The following is a 17,500-nucleotide window of genomic DNA, read 5'->3' as shown; positions in this document are numbered from 1 at the left end:
GAATTATGTAGAAAAATATATTATATCGACTTATTGCATCTCTGTGTTTATAGAATGACGCTGCAGGTATGTTCTATATCAGCCTTGTGTGAGCGAAGGGGACATGTATTGTGCTGCCACCTGCTGACAACCACTATTTCTGAAAACTCCCCATTATCAATAAAAAAATCCCAATTATAATAATAACAACAAGAATAACAACGACAGCAACAACAACAACATCAAAAGCAACAATAGATCAGATGAGATCTGCAGTTGTCGGTGTGGTGGACAGCCTTTGCAACGCCTCGCCTTTGGTTGTCGTGGTTTGTCTGTTGAGCTTTGATTTTTTTCTTTTTTTCTTTCCTTTTTAAAAATTTTATGTTACACTTTTCACTTATTTTTATTTTAATAGGTTGATCTTTCATTTCCTCTTTTTTCAAAATTCATATAATATAATTTTCACTTCTTTCATTGTCAGTTATTTGTGTTTTAATTGGTTGATATTTGATTTTCTTTTTTTTTCCAGCGTTCATATACACTTTTCACTTCTTCTTTGTCTGTTTCGGGATTAAATAAGAGTTCGGCAACCCAGTTGTTTCTGTAAGGTTGGGTGAAAGTTTACTTTTAAAGGCGGGCTCACACGTGTCAATTTGCGACTGTAATTGCAAGTCGATAGAGTTTGACTGAACATCGGAGCCTAGTGAGTGGAAAAAAAAAAACAGTCGCAAAACAAGACAAGCATGTTGGGTCTTGTTCAGTCGATTTGTGACTTTGTTTACGTTGTGACGCAACGGAGAAAGGTTTGAAAATGTGGTGTTGATGTAGAGAAGATGTTGGAGTTGGTGAGAGAACAGGAGCAAAAAAGCTTCAGCAAATAAATAGGCGTTTGAGGAGATAGCTGCCCCTCTCCGATGACTGCTTCCCTCTGTGCAGGGTGTTGTTGGAGGTGAGGACTGAACACCTGTCAGGATTTAATTTGATTGCAATCGTCATCGTCACCAGAAGACATCTTGTTGGGTAGCTGTTTGTTTACATTCACTTCCCCCCAACCAGCTGATGCTTCCCAGTCGCTATATGTGAACGCGTTCCGACTGGAGGGCTCAGTCGATACTTCTATCGACTTGCAATTTCAGTCGCATATTGACACGTGTGAACCCGTAGTAAGCCTGATATTTTAACAAAAACATCAGAAATGATGAGGGTGATGACGATGATAATAATAACAATGACAATGATGATAACAGTAATAATGATGATAATAATAATAATAATAATAATAATAATAATAATAATAATAATAATAATAATAATAATAGTAATAATAACAATAATGATAATGATAATAATGATAATAATGAAATGACATATACCCAAAGAAAAAACACCTTTTGTAATTCAAATAGAATCCAAACAATCTTTTGTAGTGTTGGTATATTATTTTGATAGGAAACAGCCTGCAGCTCGAAGATAATGATGATGCACAGAATATCATAACATCAGCCTTTGTCAGCACCGCTATTAGGGAAGGGTGCGTCGCGCCACACGTTATAACTAGGCTTTGCTGTCACAAAGAAGGAATGGAATACCAATTAAGTAAAGAACAGCAGATCCAGTGACGGATCATGGAGCGGAGAAGACACAGCTCGATTCGATCAATACACGACTTTCTCCAGAACACACTCTGGACTGGGTGACTTCAGTTCAGGGGATGAAAATTGAACTCTATACGGGAATGGGGGGAATAGTGATCTCTAAATGTAAAAACGGTAATATTTAGAATGACAAATAGAGCCACGGACACACGCCGGATTCAGATACGGATACACAAAAGCTTGCAAGGAGAGCACAGAGACGTGTTTTGCTCCGCGGCGCGTGGTGGAAAACGTCAGCCAAACAACACAGTATCTGAAAGCTTTGCTATTTTTGGCCTGATGCTCTTGTCTACGAATCTGTAAGGAAGTAAACTAAACAAAAGTAAGCAAAATAACATAAACAGACAACGAAGTCATGATTGAAATGAAGTGATTTACGAGTATATTCAAGAATTGTTCTAGGATGAGAGATCGGAGCAGTTAGAGCTTAAAGTAGAAATTATTATTTTTTTTTTTACATTATGGCCTATAGCGCCTGTAGACATACTTGCAGAGTTTATGTGGGAAGCGCTGTTAAGCTCCCGCCCATTAGTGGCGCAGGTAATTTTATTTATAATGGCACCCATATTAGGGCTCATATCACCATCCAAGTGCATCTTTGGTGTAACCACCTATAGAACCTGGGTATCATGGTGACATGTAGATAACTTTAAACCACTCGACAAATGGTATAGCTTCAAAGAGGTATGTGGTGGGATTCGATCTTAAGCGTGGACGTCTGCCCGATCCCACGCTCACCACCTTATCCACTACGCCACCTCCACCATCAAGATACTACAGAAGATGAAGTGAAGAAGGCAATGAGAAGGATGAAAGGAGGGAAAGCAGTGGTGAAGATGGTGTGGCAGAAGAGATGCATGCTTCGTGTTCTTGATAGAATGAGAATTGGAAGATAGAGAGCAAATATTGCAAATTAAATACACAAATCAATGTGGGAAAGTCAATGAAGGTAAGTCTCGATCAATTTTTCTAACTATACCAAAGAAGCCTGGAACTTTATAGAGTGTAATAAGAATATAACTATAGACATATGAGCCAAGTATCAAAGCTCATCTGAACGGTTGTGCTTCCTAAGTTTAACACGAAGAATCTCAGATACCAGAGCAAGAGGCGGACAGAGAAAGAAATACATCGATGGAAGAAGAAGGATAAGAGGAGATGGAAGAAGAACTGCATGTATATTGGAAATGACAGGAGAGAGAGAGAGAGAGAGAGAGAGAGAGAGAGAGAGAGAGAGAGAGAGAGAGAGAGAGAGAGAGAGAGAGAGAGAGAGAGAGAGAGAGAGAGAGAGAGAGAGAGAGAGAGAGAGAGAGAGAGAGAGAGAGAGAGAGAGAGAGAGAGAGAGAGAGAGAGAGAGAGAGAGAGAGAGAGAGAGAGAGAGAGAGAGAGAGACTTGAAACACTTGAAACACTTTATTATGGTTTGTAGGGAGTATAAATGAAATATTACATAGAGAGAGAGAGAGAGAGAGAGAGAGAGAGAGAGAGAGAGAGAGAGAGAGAGAGAGAGAGACACTTGGCACTTTGGTATAAGGTACAGATAATGAGTACTTGCATCCACCTGCTTCATTAAGAAAAGTATGGTCTTGGTTGCTTTCTTCCCACACAGTTCTCAATGCACATAGACACTTGGGCTTCTGGAATACTATTGGTGGAAGGAAACGCTTACTTATTTATACTTACGCATATTCAATTTCATCACAAGGCGTAAAGAAAAAAATAGCGAAAGCACGTCTTCCTCCCATTATTTCATGCTATCTTATTACAAGACAGGAATGTGGATTAAGCTTCGTATACTTCATGCATGAAATCTTAACAATAGGAAAATAAAAAGTTTGCAGTGATATTTCTGGTTAGGGATGGCTGGAAAAAAAAAAGGTTCATAACATGTCGACAGAGAGAGAGAGAGAGAGAGAGAGAGAGAGAGAGAGAGAGAGAGAGAGAGAGAGAGAGAGAGAGAGAGAGAGAAATGGTTTATATCAGCTATGATCTGCGCATCAAATCAAAGTTTCACGTGTAGAGTGGCCAATACAATACGTCCACACACATTATTGAGCCACACTCACACTCACAGGCACTGGGGTGGCACTGTGGCCCATATTTAGAAACCCTATGCTCTCTCACCATATGAGAACTTTTCACGGGCCACAGAGATGGTTAGCGGAGTTTTCAAGAGTATTTCTCCATTTAATCTTGTAGAAATCTTGTCACTCTGTCTCTAGAACCGTAAAAACACCTTAAAACCTCGTGTAAATTTAAATAAAACCTTTTGAAATAGTGGAGGTGAAGTACAGGAGTGTTTGAGAATACGAACTTATGAACGGGCGATCGATAGAATACAGGTTTTTCTATACGACAGTACCGGGAACACGTGTAATAATTAAGAACATACATACTTACAAGAAAACCCGCCAAAACTCACTTTCAGCTCGATCCCGATAAAGATTAAAATACTTCTTTACACTCTTACAGATAGAAAGGGATTGAAAATTTGATTCTTTAAGTTTCTATTTCTTCCTACACTGGTTCTTTCGTTATGAGGAGTGTGATGATGGGATCGATATGAGTGATGGGAGGGTAGGGGTGGTGAAAGGTGATAGTGGTGAAAGACTGTTGGTGAAGCGGTGATGCGAGGTGATAGTGGTGAAAGACTGTTGGTGAAGCGGTGGTGTGAGGTGATAGGCTATGAAAAAAAAGGAAGCAAGAGAGAAGGGCGAGTCAGATACATGTAATTAACCCCTCCAATACTGGGACACCTTTTTACTATGACTTTTGGGTGCGATTAGACCATTTTATTTACACTAGCAAGGTTCTATGAAGGTCAGAATGTTAATGGTCTTGAATCTTCACTATTTGAATCCCCACATGAGATTCCAAAGCTGCATAAAATCGCCTAATAGTAACTTGAATATATATATATATATATATATATATATATATATATATATATATATATATATATATATATATATATATATATATATGAAGACGCAGCATGGTACTGAAGGGGTTAACAGCATAACCACATCCCTGCTGACTCCCCTTGCAAGTACACAATTGTCAGCCTGGGTTCGCTCCTCTCCTACCCTCTCCTCCTCCTCCTCGCAGGGTGGAGAGGATTATCTGAGATGCGGGATGTACGATGATCTACTTTACTGTTTATGAAAGAATACGTTGGTTTTTGTCGTTTTTGCTAATATTGCCCTTATGGTGAGAGGGAAAGTGAAACAAAACTCCATGCTGACTTCCATGTAAAAGGGTGCCGAGAGCCGCGTCTGGAAGGCACACGCAACCACAGCGCCTCAAGTATAATTTCACCAGCATCCCTCAAACTGAACAATGGGCTGTAAAAATGTGGCAACGGAATTAAAAAGTTGATTAAAGGATCATTTTCATATGTTGCTGGGAGACAACCAGGAGTAAGAATTCTCCGAAGCATTTTTTTTTTTTCGCGCTCTAAGACAGAAAAACAGCTCTGAATTAATTAAATTTTAAAATTAAGCGATGAGGTAGTTATCAGCAATGTGATTTTCCAAGCTGATGAAAAGGTACGAATATGTGATATATTTTTTTCCGATCCGATCTGATCTGGAATAAGGAAATGGATATCTACCTATCTCTCTCTCTCTCTCTCTCTCTCTCTCTCTCTCTCTCTCTCTCTCTCTCTCTATATCTATATCTATATCTATATCTATCTATCTATCTATTTATCTATCTATCTATCTATCTATCTATCTATCTATCTATCTATATATATATATATATATATATATATATATATATATATATATATATATATATATATATATATATAGATAGATAGATAGATAGATAGATAGATAGATAGATAGATAGATAGATAGATAGATAGATAGATAGATAGATAGACAGATGGATGGATAGATAGTTAGGTAGGTTCACATAAAAATATATCATTAAAACGTCCATGCAGGTTGTGACATTGTGACAAGAACTCCCTCGACAATCACAAAGAGTCTAACAAAGTAATTACTAATAAAGTCATCGGGTTGCGGAAGGCCACATGTTTATGACATGAACACGACATGTTCTCACCTCCCCCCTCCCACACACACACACACACACACACACACACACACACACATACCAGGAGTTATAATGAAATAAACCTTTGCTTTGTACACATAAAACTCGTCTGAGAGGAAAACAAGGTGTGCGCATCTCGCTTCCCTGGTGCAGTTCAGACCTTGCCGTCATCTCTGCATGGTCATAGCCGCTAGATTTATACACCAAGTAAAACAACCCTTATTGAGAACGACACATGTATGCTCTAACATGTGTCATTTAATTTTTGAGATGTTAACGTTGCTCGCGATAAGAGAAGCGTAACGTATTATTATTTGTAAGAGAACGGGGATGGTGTAGAGAGGACCAAGTGACTAACATAGCTGACATAGTTTACGGTATATTATGGAATCCAAGGTTATAGAAAACGGTTTTTTACCTGTGATGTGGCGTACCTAAGCAACAGAAGTAACCTACACCGCCACAGGTCAGAGGGAAGGCAAAGTTACCTATGAGAGTTCTTCGCGTGTTAGAGAGAGAGAGAGAGAGAGAGAGAGAGAGAGAGAGAGAGAGAGAGAGAGAGAGCTATCAAAATTTTCTGATCTTCCGTATGTTGGATGCTCAAATAATTTTAATTTTTATCTTTCTTTTTACGACGTCTCCGTGTTTAGCTGACAAGACAAGAGCTGCATGGAAAGATGAAGGTAAATAAATAGTTCCATGACAAGTAAAATAGGAAATGTTAATTTTCTATGGGGGATCGCCGTTCTCATGAGCCGTCTCCATCCTTCAGTACTGGGACACATTTTTACCTTGAGGTCTGTGTGCGATTTGACCATTTTATTGACATTACGAAGGGTCTATGGATGCCAGAAGATTAATGGCCACAGTCTTCACAATTCTAATCACCATCAAAACTTTCTGAAGCTGTATAAAATCACCAGATAGTAAGCAGAATGAATATAGAAATGCGTCATGGTACTGAAGGGATTAACTTTAATGAGATATTGATGAATACTGAGTGATGTAGCGTCAAATAATTTCTTGACACCTGAGGACCAAGGCTGGATTTCCAAAGTGTCTGCACCTGCTCCGTACTTCGCTTCTCTATACCAAGAATCACTGACACTATGACACCAAGAATCACTGACGCTATGCAAATATGTTAGCGGCCGCCGTGGCACAGTGGAACCATGCGTGCTTTGGGGTCCGAGGGGTCTCCAAGCGCACGGGTTCAAATCCTGTCCACGGTCCGAATGTAGGTTGGGCTTCCTCACGAGGGGCAACGGTTTCCTAGCGGGTGGGCTTTGAGATAGGAGGTACCCCAAAAAGTATCCCCTTTAGCCCATAAATTCCCGTGAAAAGCCCACATGGTATAAAAAAAAGACAGAGCCAGTACACACACACCTATTCCCTCCTTTCCTATTCTTCGCAGCTATCCTCCATTGCTACAGTTAGTTCAGTGTGTCTAACAGTATACTGAAAATCCGACGATCTATTGTAGGACTATATGCAGAAACAGTTCAGCGCTACACCTATATTATTTCAAAAGGCTACTGTTTAAGTGACACAAGTTTTCAAGGGAGTTTATATATGGTTCTAATGACAAATGAACAAGGTTACTACACAATTCACAGGAGAAACACCCTCGGAGACCCAGCTTGTCATCTCTGTTCATGGCCTTTGAAAACACTCGTGGTGTTTCAGAATACGGGCCGTAGTTTGGGATCAGTTGTAATCTCTTGTAATCGTTCAGCATCAAATAGATTTAAAGGATAATATGAAAGACGACCGTTAACTAAAGATTCACAGACGTAATGAAGTGAAACTGTTCCTGTCGATCACATACACTTCAGTTAAGTTTATTTTCTAACATCTTACGCTTCGAAGTAATAAAAACATCTTGACACTGCTATGGATTTTACATAGAATTTCCTTTCAACTGCTACTTCCTGCAACATTCCTCTAGCACGTACTAGTATCCAGTGAAAAGGCTGTAAATCAGAGAGGTTCTTCATACGATCTTATCCTAACTGGGTCAGCCGCTCCAGTTAACTTTTTCCATCTATTTCTATTCATTGCATCCTCTTATTGTAGTCTAAGTTGATTCATGTCACACTTCAGCACGTCTTTCCATCTCATACTCGGTCTACCCACACCTCTCCCCGTAACTGGTATCAGCATTGCCTCCTTCACTGGTTCCTTCTCAGAGAGCTCTATCATTTTAATTCTCGATATTTCCTACCAATTAACGTTAAACGGGAAGCAAAAACAGGGAGAGGCGGAGGAGGCGAGGGGAGTATGGGTGAATGAAGGGGCTCACGTAATAAAGGGGACTGGACGAGTGGGGAGGGGAGAGAAGGAGGAGGAGGAGGAGGAGGTGTGAGATCCAGGGTGAATGAAGGGAGGATTACAGAGCATGGGAAGAGGACGACTAGGAGAACGAGGACCAGGAGGGGGGAAAGGAGACTGAGTGAATGAGTCGCTCAGTCTGCATGGGAGAAAGAACTGATGAGAGGAGGAGGAGGAGGAGAAGGAAGAGGAAGAGGAGGAGAAGGAGAGGGAAGGAAGAGGAAGGGAGGAGGAGGAGAGGGAAGGGGAGGAGGAGGAGGAGGAGGACGGGGAGGAATGGGAGGGAGAGGAGCACAAGGAGGAGGAGGAAGAGGAGGAGGAGTAGGAAGATACGCAACGTGTGGAAGATTACAATGTGGGGAGGAAGACGACATTTAGAAATAAAGAAAATACGCAATTTTATGCAGATAATAATGGTGATGGTGATGATGATGATGATGGTGACGGGAAGGAGAAGAAGAAGGAGGAGGAGGAGGAGGAGGAGGAGGAGGAAAAATAACTCGTAGAAATCGAAGGTTATGAATGCAATAAATAAGAACGGAGAGAGAGGTGAGGAGGGAGCACTGTAGAGAGAGCTAAAGGAACTGAACCAATACCGTAGTGTGTGGACAATGAAAGAGAAGAGTGCCAGACGGTGTGCAAGACTATACTGTGTACTTTAATGAAATCGAAAGAGGAAAGAACGAAACATTAACGTGCTTCAGAATTCTTGTATGTTAATAGGAGTCTTACCAAGTGCGGCGCAGATTAATAGACTTCCTTGGAAGAGTAAGGTTTAATATCCGAGGTCGAATGAAGGAAAAGTAAGCAAAGAGTAAAATGAGAAGAGAAAGTGAGAGATGTCTAAAGCAAGAACAGCTACAGTTTGGCTTCTTGCGTGGTTATCCAAATGGTGTTGCACGAGATACCTGTCTAGCTCTAGTCTTTATTTTTCTTTTTTCATTAGAAACAAGTTAATAACGCCAACAGTCCTGTGTGCGGGTACGACAGTGGCGCTGCTGGGAAACAAGCACATTTTTTCCCTTTAAACTCGGACTCCACAGAGAGATGCAGAAAACAACATGGTGCCCGGCTCGAAGGCGGCCATTGTTACTGTAACATTTCAGCAGAGTGACCCAGGTTGCACACGACCCTGCAGCAGCCGCCACTGATATTGACATTCTTCCGGGTTGGCGGAGGCAGTCCGCCTCTCAAGGTCTCTCTGCCGCTACATCTGTGTCGAATCGCTGCCTGGCTTGTGAACTGCTGGCTGTAGGTTGATTCGTAAGTCATGGATGTACAGAAGCTACATGTTACGTCATGTCACTGGCAACAGTTACTTATTTAGTATCATCCTCTTCACTTGGGCTGAGGAGGCTTCACCCTCGTCGGTTACTTCCTCCGACGGGACGCGGCATCGTCCAATCGGAGCGCAGGTCGCCGAGTGTATCAGCTCTCTCAGCCAATCATTCGTTCTGGGGAGCGGAGCGGAGCCCAATGGCAAGTGAACTCTGGGAGGAGGCGTGGTCTCCCGCACGAATACTGAGGCAAAGGATCTAAAGGAAGATTATTATCGTGTCAGCTTCCGCCAAACTTGTTGCTTATTAGTAGTAACGGGGAGCGAGCGAACGGAGCGGTAACCACGGCGGGGCGCGTACAGTCTCTCTCTCCCGACACGGCGGTGCCTGACGCAGAGCTAGGATCGGCGACACGTCCACCACCGGCGCGGGGAGTGTCAACCTCAATTCCGTCAACAGGGGGTCTGAAAGGCGGAGGCGGCGGCGGCGGCGGTGACGGGACGACCTCCTCCGTCATGAGCGGGTCGCACGTGGACGTTCCTGTGGGCGATGCCCTTTTAATGGCACAGCGCCAAATGTTGTCGTCCCTACCACCCGCGCTCCTCCTGCGGGCGTCGGAACGATATCAGCGCACGCCGAAATGCGCCCGCTGCCGTAACCATGGCGTTGTGTCAGCACTTAAAGGCCACAAGCGTTACTGCAGGTGGCGTGATTGTAATTGTGCTAAATGCACCTTGATAGCCGAGCGGCAGCGGGTGATGGCAGCGCAGGTGGCGCTCCGGCGGCAGCAAGCGCAGGAGGAGAACGAGGTGCGTGAACTTTCTTTATTATATGGCTCCACCGTCACCTCCGGCAGCAGCAGCAACAGCAGCCCAGCCACAGCCGCCGCTCCCGGAGGTGGCGGGCCCACAGGAGTTCCGCCTGTCGCCGCCGACCCCTTTTCGCACGACCTACTCATCCCTCCCCACCTCGCTCTCTCCATCTCCCTCCAGCAGCAACATCACCAACAGAGGCCTATATACACCTCCCCGTCGTCGTCGTCGTCAGACCAACTGTCCCCAGGTAAGACAACATCACGAGGCGTGGCGCCGCTGAATGTCATGCGAGTGGTATGTAGCGATGCACGACAGGGAGACATCCAGCTATTCCATATGAATGTTTGCATTTCACTATTTTCACGAAATCATTAAGATGCAGATTATCTTAGGGGAAAATACGTAAATAATGCCTTCAGCCCCCCATTACGCGAGAACTGATAGAAGCCAAGTGAGTAAGGAAATGAACGAGTGAGGACGGAAAGATTAATGGAGATTAGCGTCCGGGAACTTCCGGGGCTCCTTAATAGAAAGGCAGGGGGGGGGGGTGAGAGTGAGGCTTTTAACGTAGAACGCTTAAGTGTGCTTGTATGAGCTGATGACAATAGAAGAAAGCTTAAAAGGTCGTTCATGATTGGCTAAAAGAAACTTGCGACACCTTGTAGGACTGCCTGTAATGACAAAACTTACGGTGGCAACATTGTTTTCATCATAAGAAAGAATGTAGTACAGCTATTATTATTTCCCTTTGTGTCTCGGAATTGTGTGCTGATGTTTTCAAGGAGACAACAGCATTTCCTTTTACAAGCTCATTCCTTTTTTTTTCTCTTGTAATTACTACTTTTCTCCATCCCTATTGCTGAAAACGCTTTGATTTTGTGTACCTGCAAAGTTAACAATGGTACAACGTAAAAAATCGAAGGTAAAAGTAATTATGAAAAAAAGCCTCAAGCCGCGGCGAGCATGTGAATGAAGAAGCAGATGTGACAAAGGAACCAAAGAAACGTTATACTTTATACATTCTCTGACATCTCTGTATATTCACCATAAAATTCTACATACTCAATTGTATAACATTTTGCTGGTTCTCGCATCATTGATATCAATATATCGCAAAAAACAAATAACTCATAGAAATGTTTTCCACATAATATTTATGAGATATTTTTCCAGAACCTCACATTCATCTACATATTTGCACGTGGGCAAAGTAAAAGTGAACGGAATCTTTCACGGATGTCCTGCGATCGCGGTGGTGAAGCGGTTAGCGGCGCAGATTACAATCTGCTGCCCATTGGTGAGATAAAAATTCAAGTCTTAGATAGGCAGCTGCGTCACGTCATGCAGCCGGCTGGATTGTTCATCTATTGCCGTGAAAGCCATGGCTGACATAGAGAAGGAAGGTAACGTATAGTGAATGAAGAGACTGGGCAGTACATTCCTGTCTGCCATTCTTTACCTCTAGAGACTGTGATAGCCTTACAGAGTACAATTATAACACGCGCCAAAACGACTATATCATCTTGGGAAACATTTCAAGGAGGCGTCACAACATGCTCAGCAAACACAGTGTTGTCCGCCACACTCCTTCACGACTCATTTGTATTGTACTTTACCTTTCGAGCCATTTTTCAACTCATCGCCATTGATATGATATGATATGATATGATCTCTCTCTCTCTCTCTCTCTCTCTCTCTCTCTCTCTCTCTCTCTCTCTCTCTCTCTCTCTCTCTCTCTCTCTCTCTCTCTCTCTCTCTCTCTCTCTCTCTATATATATATATATATATATATATATATATATATATAAAGGAGTTTTCAAGACATTTATCCCTTTTTTCGGCTGACTCTCCCGGGCCTGCAAGGGGACCGGCAACTAACTATGCCTTTTTTTTTTTTTCGCTTTATGTTGCCCTTGGCCAATTTTCCCCTCATGCATAAAAAATAGACATTTCCTAATAAGACAGTCAAAGCATCGACGACGAACGAAGTAGAACAGTGAACATTTCCGGCGTCATGGTGTATTATACCGTACACAGCACCACCCACTGGCCACACTGGCACACTACACCGTCCCGCCACACAGACGCCATCCTTCCTGAAGAGGCAGCCGGGTGTTCCCCGCAGCCTGACCGTGGTTGTCTTGCACTGTACATTTTAAACCAATCACAAAAGTAATTTAAAAAAATATGTATTAATAACACACACACACACACACACACACACACACACACACACACACACATTATCCCCGCACGTGTGTGTGTGTGTGTGTGTGTGCGTGTAGCGCCATTCCGTCAGCGGTCTGATACTTTTCCCTCGTGGCCCCTAAATGCAGGTACCAAGTTTCTCGCGGCTGGAGTTCTTAGCAGCGTGCATGGAGGGAGCTGCTGCTGGCCGCCACCAAGGAGGGAAGAAGAAATCACTCCAACAAATCCCGTTCGCTCCTCAAGGCGTTCTTAATAATGATAATAATAATAATGATAATAATAATAATAATAATAATAATAATAATAATAATAATAATAATAATAATAATAATAATAATAATAATAATAATAATCTTAACAATAATAATAACAATAATTGCTTATCCATCACACACTGTTATGACCTCTACTAAAACACTATTAATACCTGTTACAATACTATTATTATTATTATTTTTTTTATTATTATTATTATTATTATTATTATTATTATTATTATTATTATTATTATTATTATTATTATTATTATTATTATTATTATTATTATTATTATTATTATTATTAATATTATGATTATTATTATTATTATTATCATCAGTACTTCTACAACATCAATAACAACAACAACAACAACAACAACAACAACAACTACTACTACTACTACTACTACTACTACTACTACTACTACTACTACTACTACTACTACTACTACTACTACTACTACTACTACTACTACTACTACTACTACTACTACTACTACCACCACTACCACTACTAGTACTACCACCCCAACACCTCTTCGATATTTTCAACCTAATTTAAATAAGAACAAGTTAATCAAGTGTGGCAAAAATGATTCTACTTGAGAAGAAAATGAAAATCTATAGAAGAGAGAGAGAGAGAGAGAGAGAGAGAGAGAGAGAGAGAGAGAGAGAGAGAGAGAGAGAGAGAGAGAATCGATAATACAATCTTTATGTCAGAATAAAAAATGGTTTTGTATATCATGGTTAAGGAATATATTAATGGGAATAATTTGTGGAAGTGGTGGTGGTGTGGTGGTGGTGGTATGGAGTGTGAGGCGGACACGTGGAGGAAAGAGGGAAGCTGAGAGGCCTGGAAGGAGAAACGTAGGGACACAGGGAGGCAGGGAGGGTAAGGGGGAGAGGTATGGAGGGAGAGAGAGAGAGAGAGAGAGAGAGAGAGAGAGAGAGAGAGAGAGAGAGAGAGGGAGGTTACAAGGGCTGGAGGGAAGGAGGGAGAGAAGGTATGGGTGGCAATGCCGTCTGTAAATCGATAAGTGAATCTAAGACATTATTGTTTGTGGTTTGTGTGATGGTGATGCACATTTTCTTTGTGGGCTTCACTCAGCGCATCTGACATAATTCATGCCTTCATCACCGTCTCTGCTTTTTTCTTGTTTTTTCTATTCTTTTTCCTTCATTCCCTTGTTTAGCCTAGTTTGCTCTATCCCGGAAGACTTTCACTGGCGGGCGCTCCCTCCGTCACCCTCTTCACCCCTCGTCTCGCCTCCCCTCCGTCCTCAAATAAAGTAATTACTGGGCAACACCTCGGACTGAGAGGCGGGAGGGGGTTGGAGGGGCCGGGGCGGGAGGAGCTACAATGAACTATTAGAGGGGAAAGAATGAGATAACGAAGCCAACAGACTGCTCGGCAAACAAGTGAGGTGAAGAGTGGCGGGGAGGAACGGAGGGAGGCTGCTGTTTTTAAGGATTTGAGCGTCAACAGTCGGGATCTGATCTTTCTCCTCCTCTCTCATGATTCCTCGTCTCGTGTCGCGTTGCTGACTCTGCTCACTGAAACGGTTTTGATTCTTTCCTGTTCTATCAGACAATTAGCTAGTCTTGCCCCAAAAGTTTCCATCATGCGATAACACAGATTGGATTTATCGACGTTCAGTTTACGAACATCTCTTACGATTATAGTGTTGCTCATTGCAGACAGGCCAGTGAGGTTCAACCCACTCCGCTGCTGCTTGTGTTTATAATGAATTGCTCATATTTAAGATTAAGTTTCAATAAACATTACCAAAAATTTGCTGCGATAACGGTAGCGTCCTCTTAAAGTGAAGGTGGGCATATATGCTGGTGCAGGAGGCGAACACTGCCGCTCATTGCAGGATTGGGCTCCGCTGCATGAACTGGTAGTGGAAATAACAGAAAACAATTCCATGACTACTGCATAGTTAAACCTGAATGAAGTTTTTTTTTGGTGCTACTGTTTGTCTGCCTTGCAATGGATCTCAATTTTTTTTTTAATACATCAATTCAATATCAATATCTTATTTTTCTTTTAAGTTTTGTCGTGCTTGCAAGTTAGTGATAGCGTCTTATAATCTTGGTACTGCTTTCGTGTCCCTCATCTTCTTTCTTTATTCTCCTTCTTACTTCCTTCTTCATCTCTTCATTCTCGTTATCTTCTTCCTTACGTATTTCATTTCCTCTCGATTTTCAAGTCACAACAGTTTTATTAACATTAACAGAATTGATATGGAATAGTGAATCAAGCTTTTAGTCTCCCGTAGCTCCGTTGTACGCAGGGCAGTGCTAAGAGGCATGGCGAGGGTGGCGGGCGCCTTGGCCTGTGCTCGGACGCTTCAAGTATCTCAGGACAGTGAGACAGCAGCGAGTGTAGTAATGCACGGAGGAGCGGAGAGGAATCGGGGATGACCAATGAATGTGTGTGTGTGTGTGTGTGTGTGTGTGTGTGTGTGTGTGTGTGTGTGTGTGTGTGTGTGTGTGTGTGTGTGTAATATTGTCAGATTTTTGTGATTATTTTTAGAAAGTTACATGGTTAACCTTCTATGATCAAGTGAAAATTTATATAGCAACCTAAAACCCACTGCTGTACTTGGCCATATGACAATTCCTTTTTCCTGTCACGTTTTCAAGACAACCTTATTATAAATCTCAAAATAAAAAAAAAGGCATGTAATAGAGATTTCCAGTAGGTGGGGACACGGTACACCACCTTCAGTAAAGTTGTGAAAAGCGTCTTGTACCGGCCGCCGCCCCGCCACTCACCTGCCCCCACCCTGCCTGAACCCCGCCAACTGCTGGTACAAAGGTGAAAATCTGCCACCAGCGACCTACCTGTGTCGGCCAATTAATTAATGTGACAATAATAAGTCAACTGATCACTTGAAGAGTTTGAGAGAAAACCTTACAAGTTGCTATTCTCTCAGAACTTGAGTAACTATTGTGCAGCAGCCTGAGGGAAGTCCGCTTTGATAGACTGCGTTCTTTTATGTGAACGACGAGATTAATCGCTGGAAGTGTTTTTGAAATGCTGTTTGAATTTCGGTCACTCTTGGAAAAGCTCGTTACTTAGGACAGGCTAAAACTTAACTCAACATCAGTGTTTAACATCAGACTTATTGACAACTACCGCCAATGAACATTACTTTTGATTAGCAGCATGTCTGGCAGGATTGTCTGATCAGTATACTGTCATGGGCCGAGACTCAACTGGTTCAGACGTAAATGGCGTCTGGCGGAGCATGAGAGGCGCTCGGCTGCCATGGTGTTAGGACGTGACGGTGAAACTGGCGCGGCTTGAAGTAATGCGCCATTAACTCAACAATCATCAACTACTGGCATGTAAAGCGATGCGGAAAGTGGCCGTCACGTGAAGTTTAGTTTAGGTACATTATACATTTTGGTCTTTTTAATATTTGAATCTCTTTAGAATAGAAACACAACGCCATGACTGTTGATAATTGAGCGTTGTATTTAACAGGTAAATGTAAAGCAAAAGGGGTTACTTTATATCATAAGCTCCTTTCAGTGCTAACCATAACTCTCCTGACTATCTAATGAACAACACAGAAAGAAGAACTTTTTAGAGTCTACGTCAGCACAAAGAAAATCGCACATAGTGAAAGTTTCAAGTAGACATAACATTAATACATATTGATAAATGGAAAGGAAATAGAGTGCGTGGGAATTCCGACCATAGATTGAAGTTGACAAGCCGTACAGGTGTTGCAGAGGACATCATAGCCAGTCAAAAAGAACATCAAGGTGCACAACAATGGAACCTCTGCACACGACGCTACTAACACCTACACCCCAATGACCTTTATTTCACAGAGGCTTCCAGTGGTTTCACGACAAATAAGCTCAAATTTGATATTCATAATGTTAGTGCAGAACAAAGAATACCAACCTTAATTTTTGATGATTACAATGATGAAGCGTAATGATGGTATAGTAGTAATAGTAGTAGTAGTAGTAGTAGTAGTAGTAGTAGTAGTAGTAGTAGTAGTAGTAGTAGTAGTAGTAGTAGTAGTAGTAGTAGTGGTAGTAGTGGTAGTAGTAGTAGTAGTAGTAGTAGTAGTAGTAGTAGTAGTAGTAGTAGTTAGTGGTAGTAGTAGTAGTAGTAGTAGTAGTAGTAGTAGTAGTAGTAGTAGTAGTAGTAGTAGTAGTAGTAGTAGTAGTAGTAGTAGCAGTAGTAATGACAATCCTTCCAACCTGAAGCAAAAAATTTCTATGAGACGGAAATATACGAGGACAGTCCACAAGTAACTGGTATCACTTCCACAAACACACACACACACACACACACACACACACACACACACACACACACACACACACACACACAGTCAAAAGCATGATGTACACACAGCACTAGCGACATAAACTGGAAGGTAAGCGGGACAGTCATCACACTTGAAATTTCGCTCATATTCTCACAATCAGCCCTTCGTCCCCTTTCTACCCCACGCCCCTCCCGGACCTCCTCCTTCTCCTCAATTCCCCCTATTGTTTGCGTAAAGAAAAAGTGGTTGACAGTATTCTCAACCACTTCTTAGCACCGTGTAGGTCTCTTTCCTTTCTAAATGGCAACTCCATTTTCAGGCAAGTTGGGGTCACCGGAGCCCCACAAGCGCCACGAAACAAAGAATGTGAAATTTCTAATCACGGGAGTCATTAGTTTTGGAGGTAAACAAAGGACCAGGAAAGAATGGACTTGAGCTTATATTATCAGCATTATTCTCTACGCATAAAATAATATTTCAAAATGGCTTGTTTTCGTGTTTTTTTTATTTTCAGTCATTTTATTCACATAGCTACCACACTAAATATAATATTGTATTGTGTGTGTGTGTGTGTGTGTGTGAGAGAGAGAGAGAGAGAGAGAGAGAGAGA

At 42.0% G+C, this 17,500-nt stretch overlaps 2 protein-coding genes across 4 annotated transcripts in view; one reads left to right on the top strand and one right to left on the bottom strand.

The window, feature by feature from the left end:
* The window catches only part of LOC123503720 (carbohydrate sulfotransferase 11-like), a 33,119-nt gene that overhangs the window by 8,895 nt on the left and 6,724 nt on the right, over positions 1-17,500 (bottom strand). The window lies entirely within an intron of this gene.
* Positions 9,015-17,500, top strand: part of LOC123503719 (doublesex- and mab-3-related transcription factor A2-like) — a 32,800-nt gene continuing 24,314 nt past the window's right edge. The window contains exon 1 of the mRNA XM_045253705.1: positions 9,015-10,368. Within this exon, the coding sequence (XP_045109640.1) occupies positions 9,822-10,368 (547 nt within the window). The 5' untranslated portion in view covers positions 9,015-9,821. The remainder of the gene's footprint in view (positions 10,369-17,500) is intronic.

Source organism: Portunus trituberculatus, chromosome 14 (assembly GCF_017591435.1).
Source record: "Portunus trituberculatus isolate SZX2019 chromosome 14, ASM1759143v1, whole genome shotgun sequence".
Taxonomy (NCBI): Eukaryota; Metazoa; Arthropoda; class Malacostraca; order Decapoda; family Portunidae; genus Portunus; species Portunus trituberculatus.
Note: the sequence above shows the minus strand (reverse complement) of the source record. Positions and strands in the feature narration are given on the sequence as shown.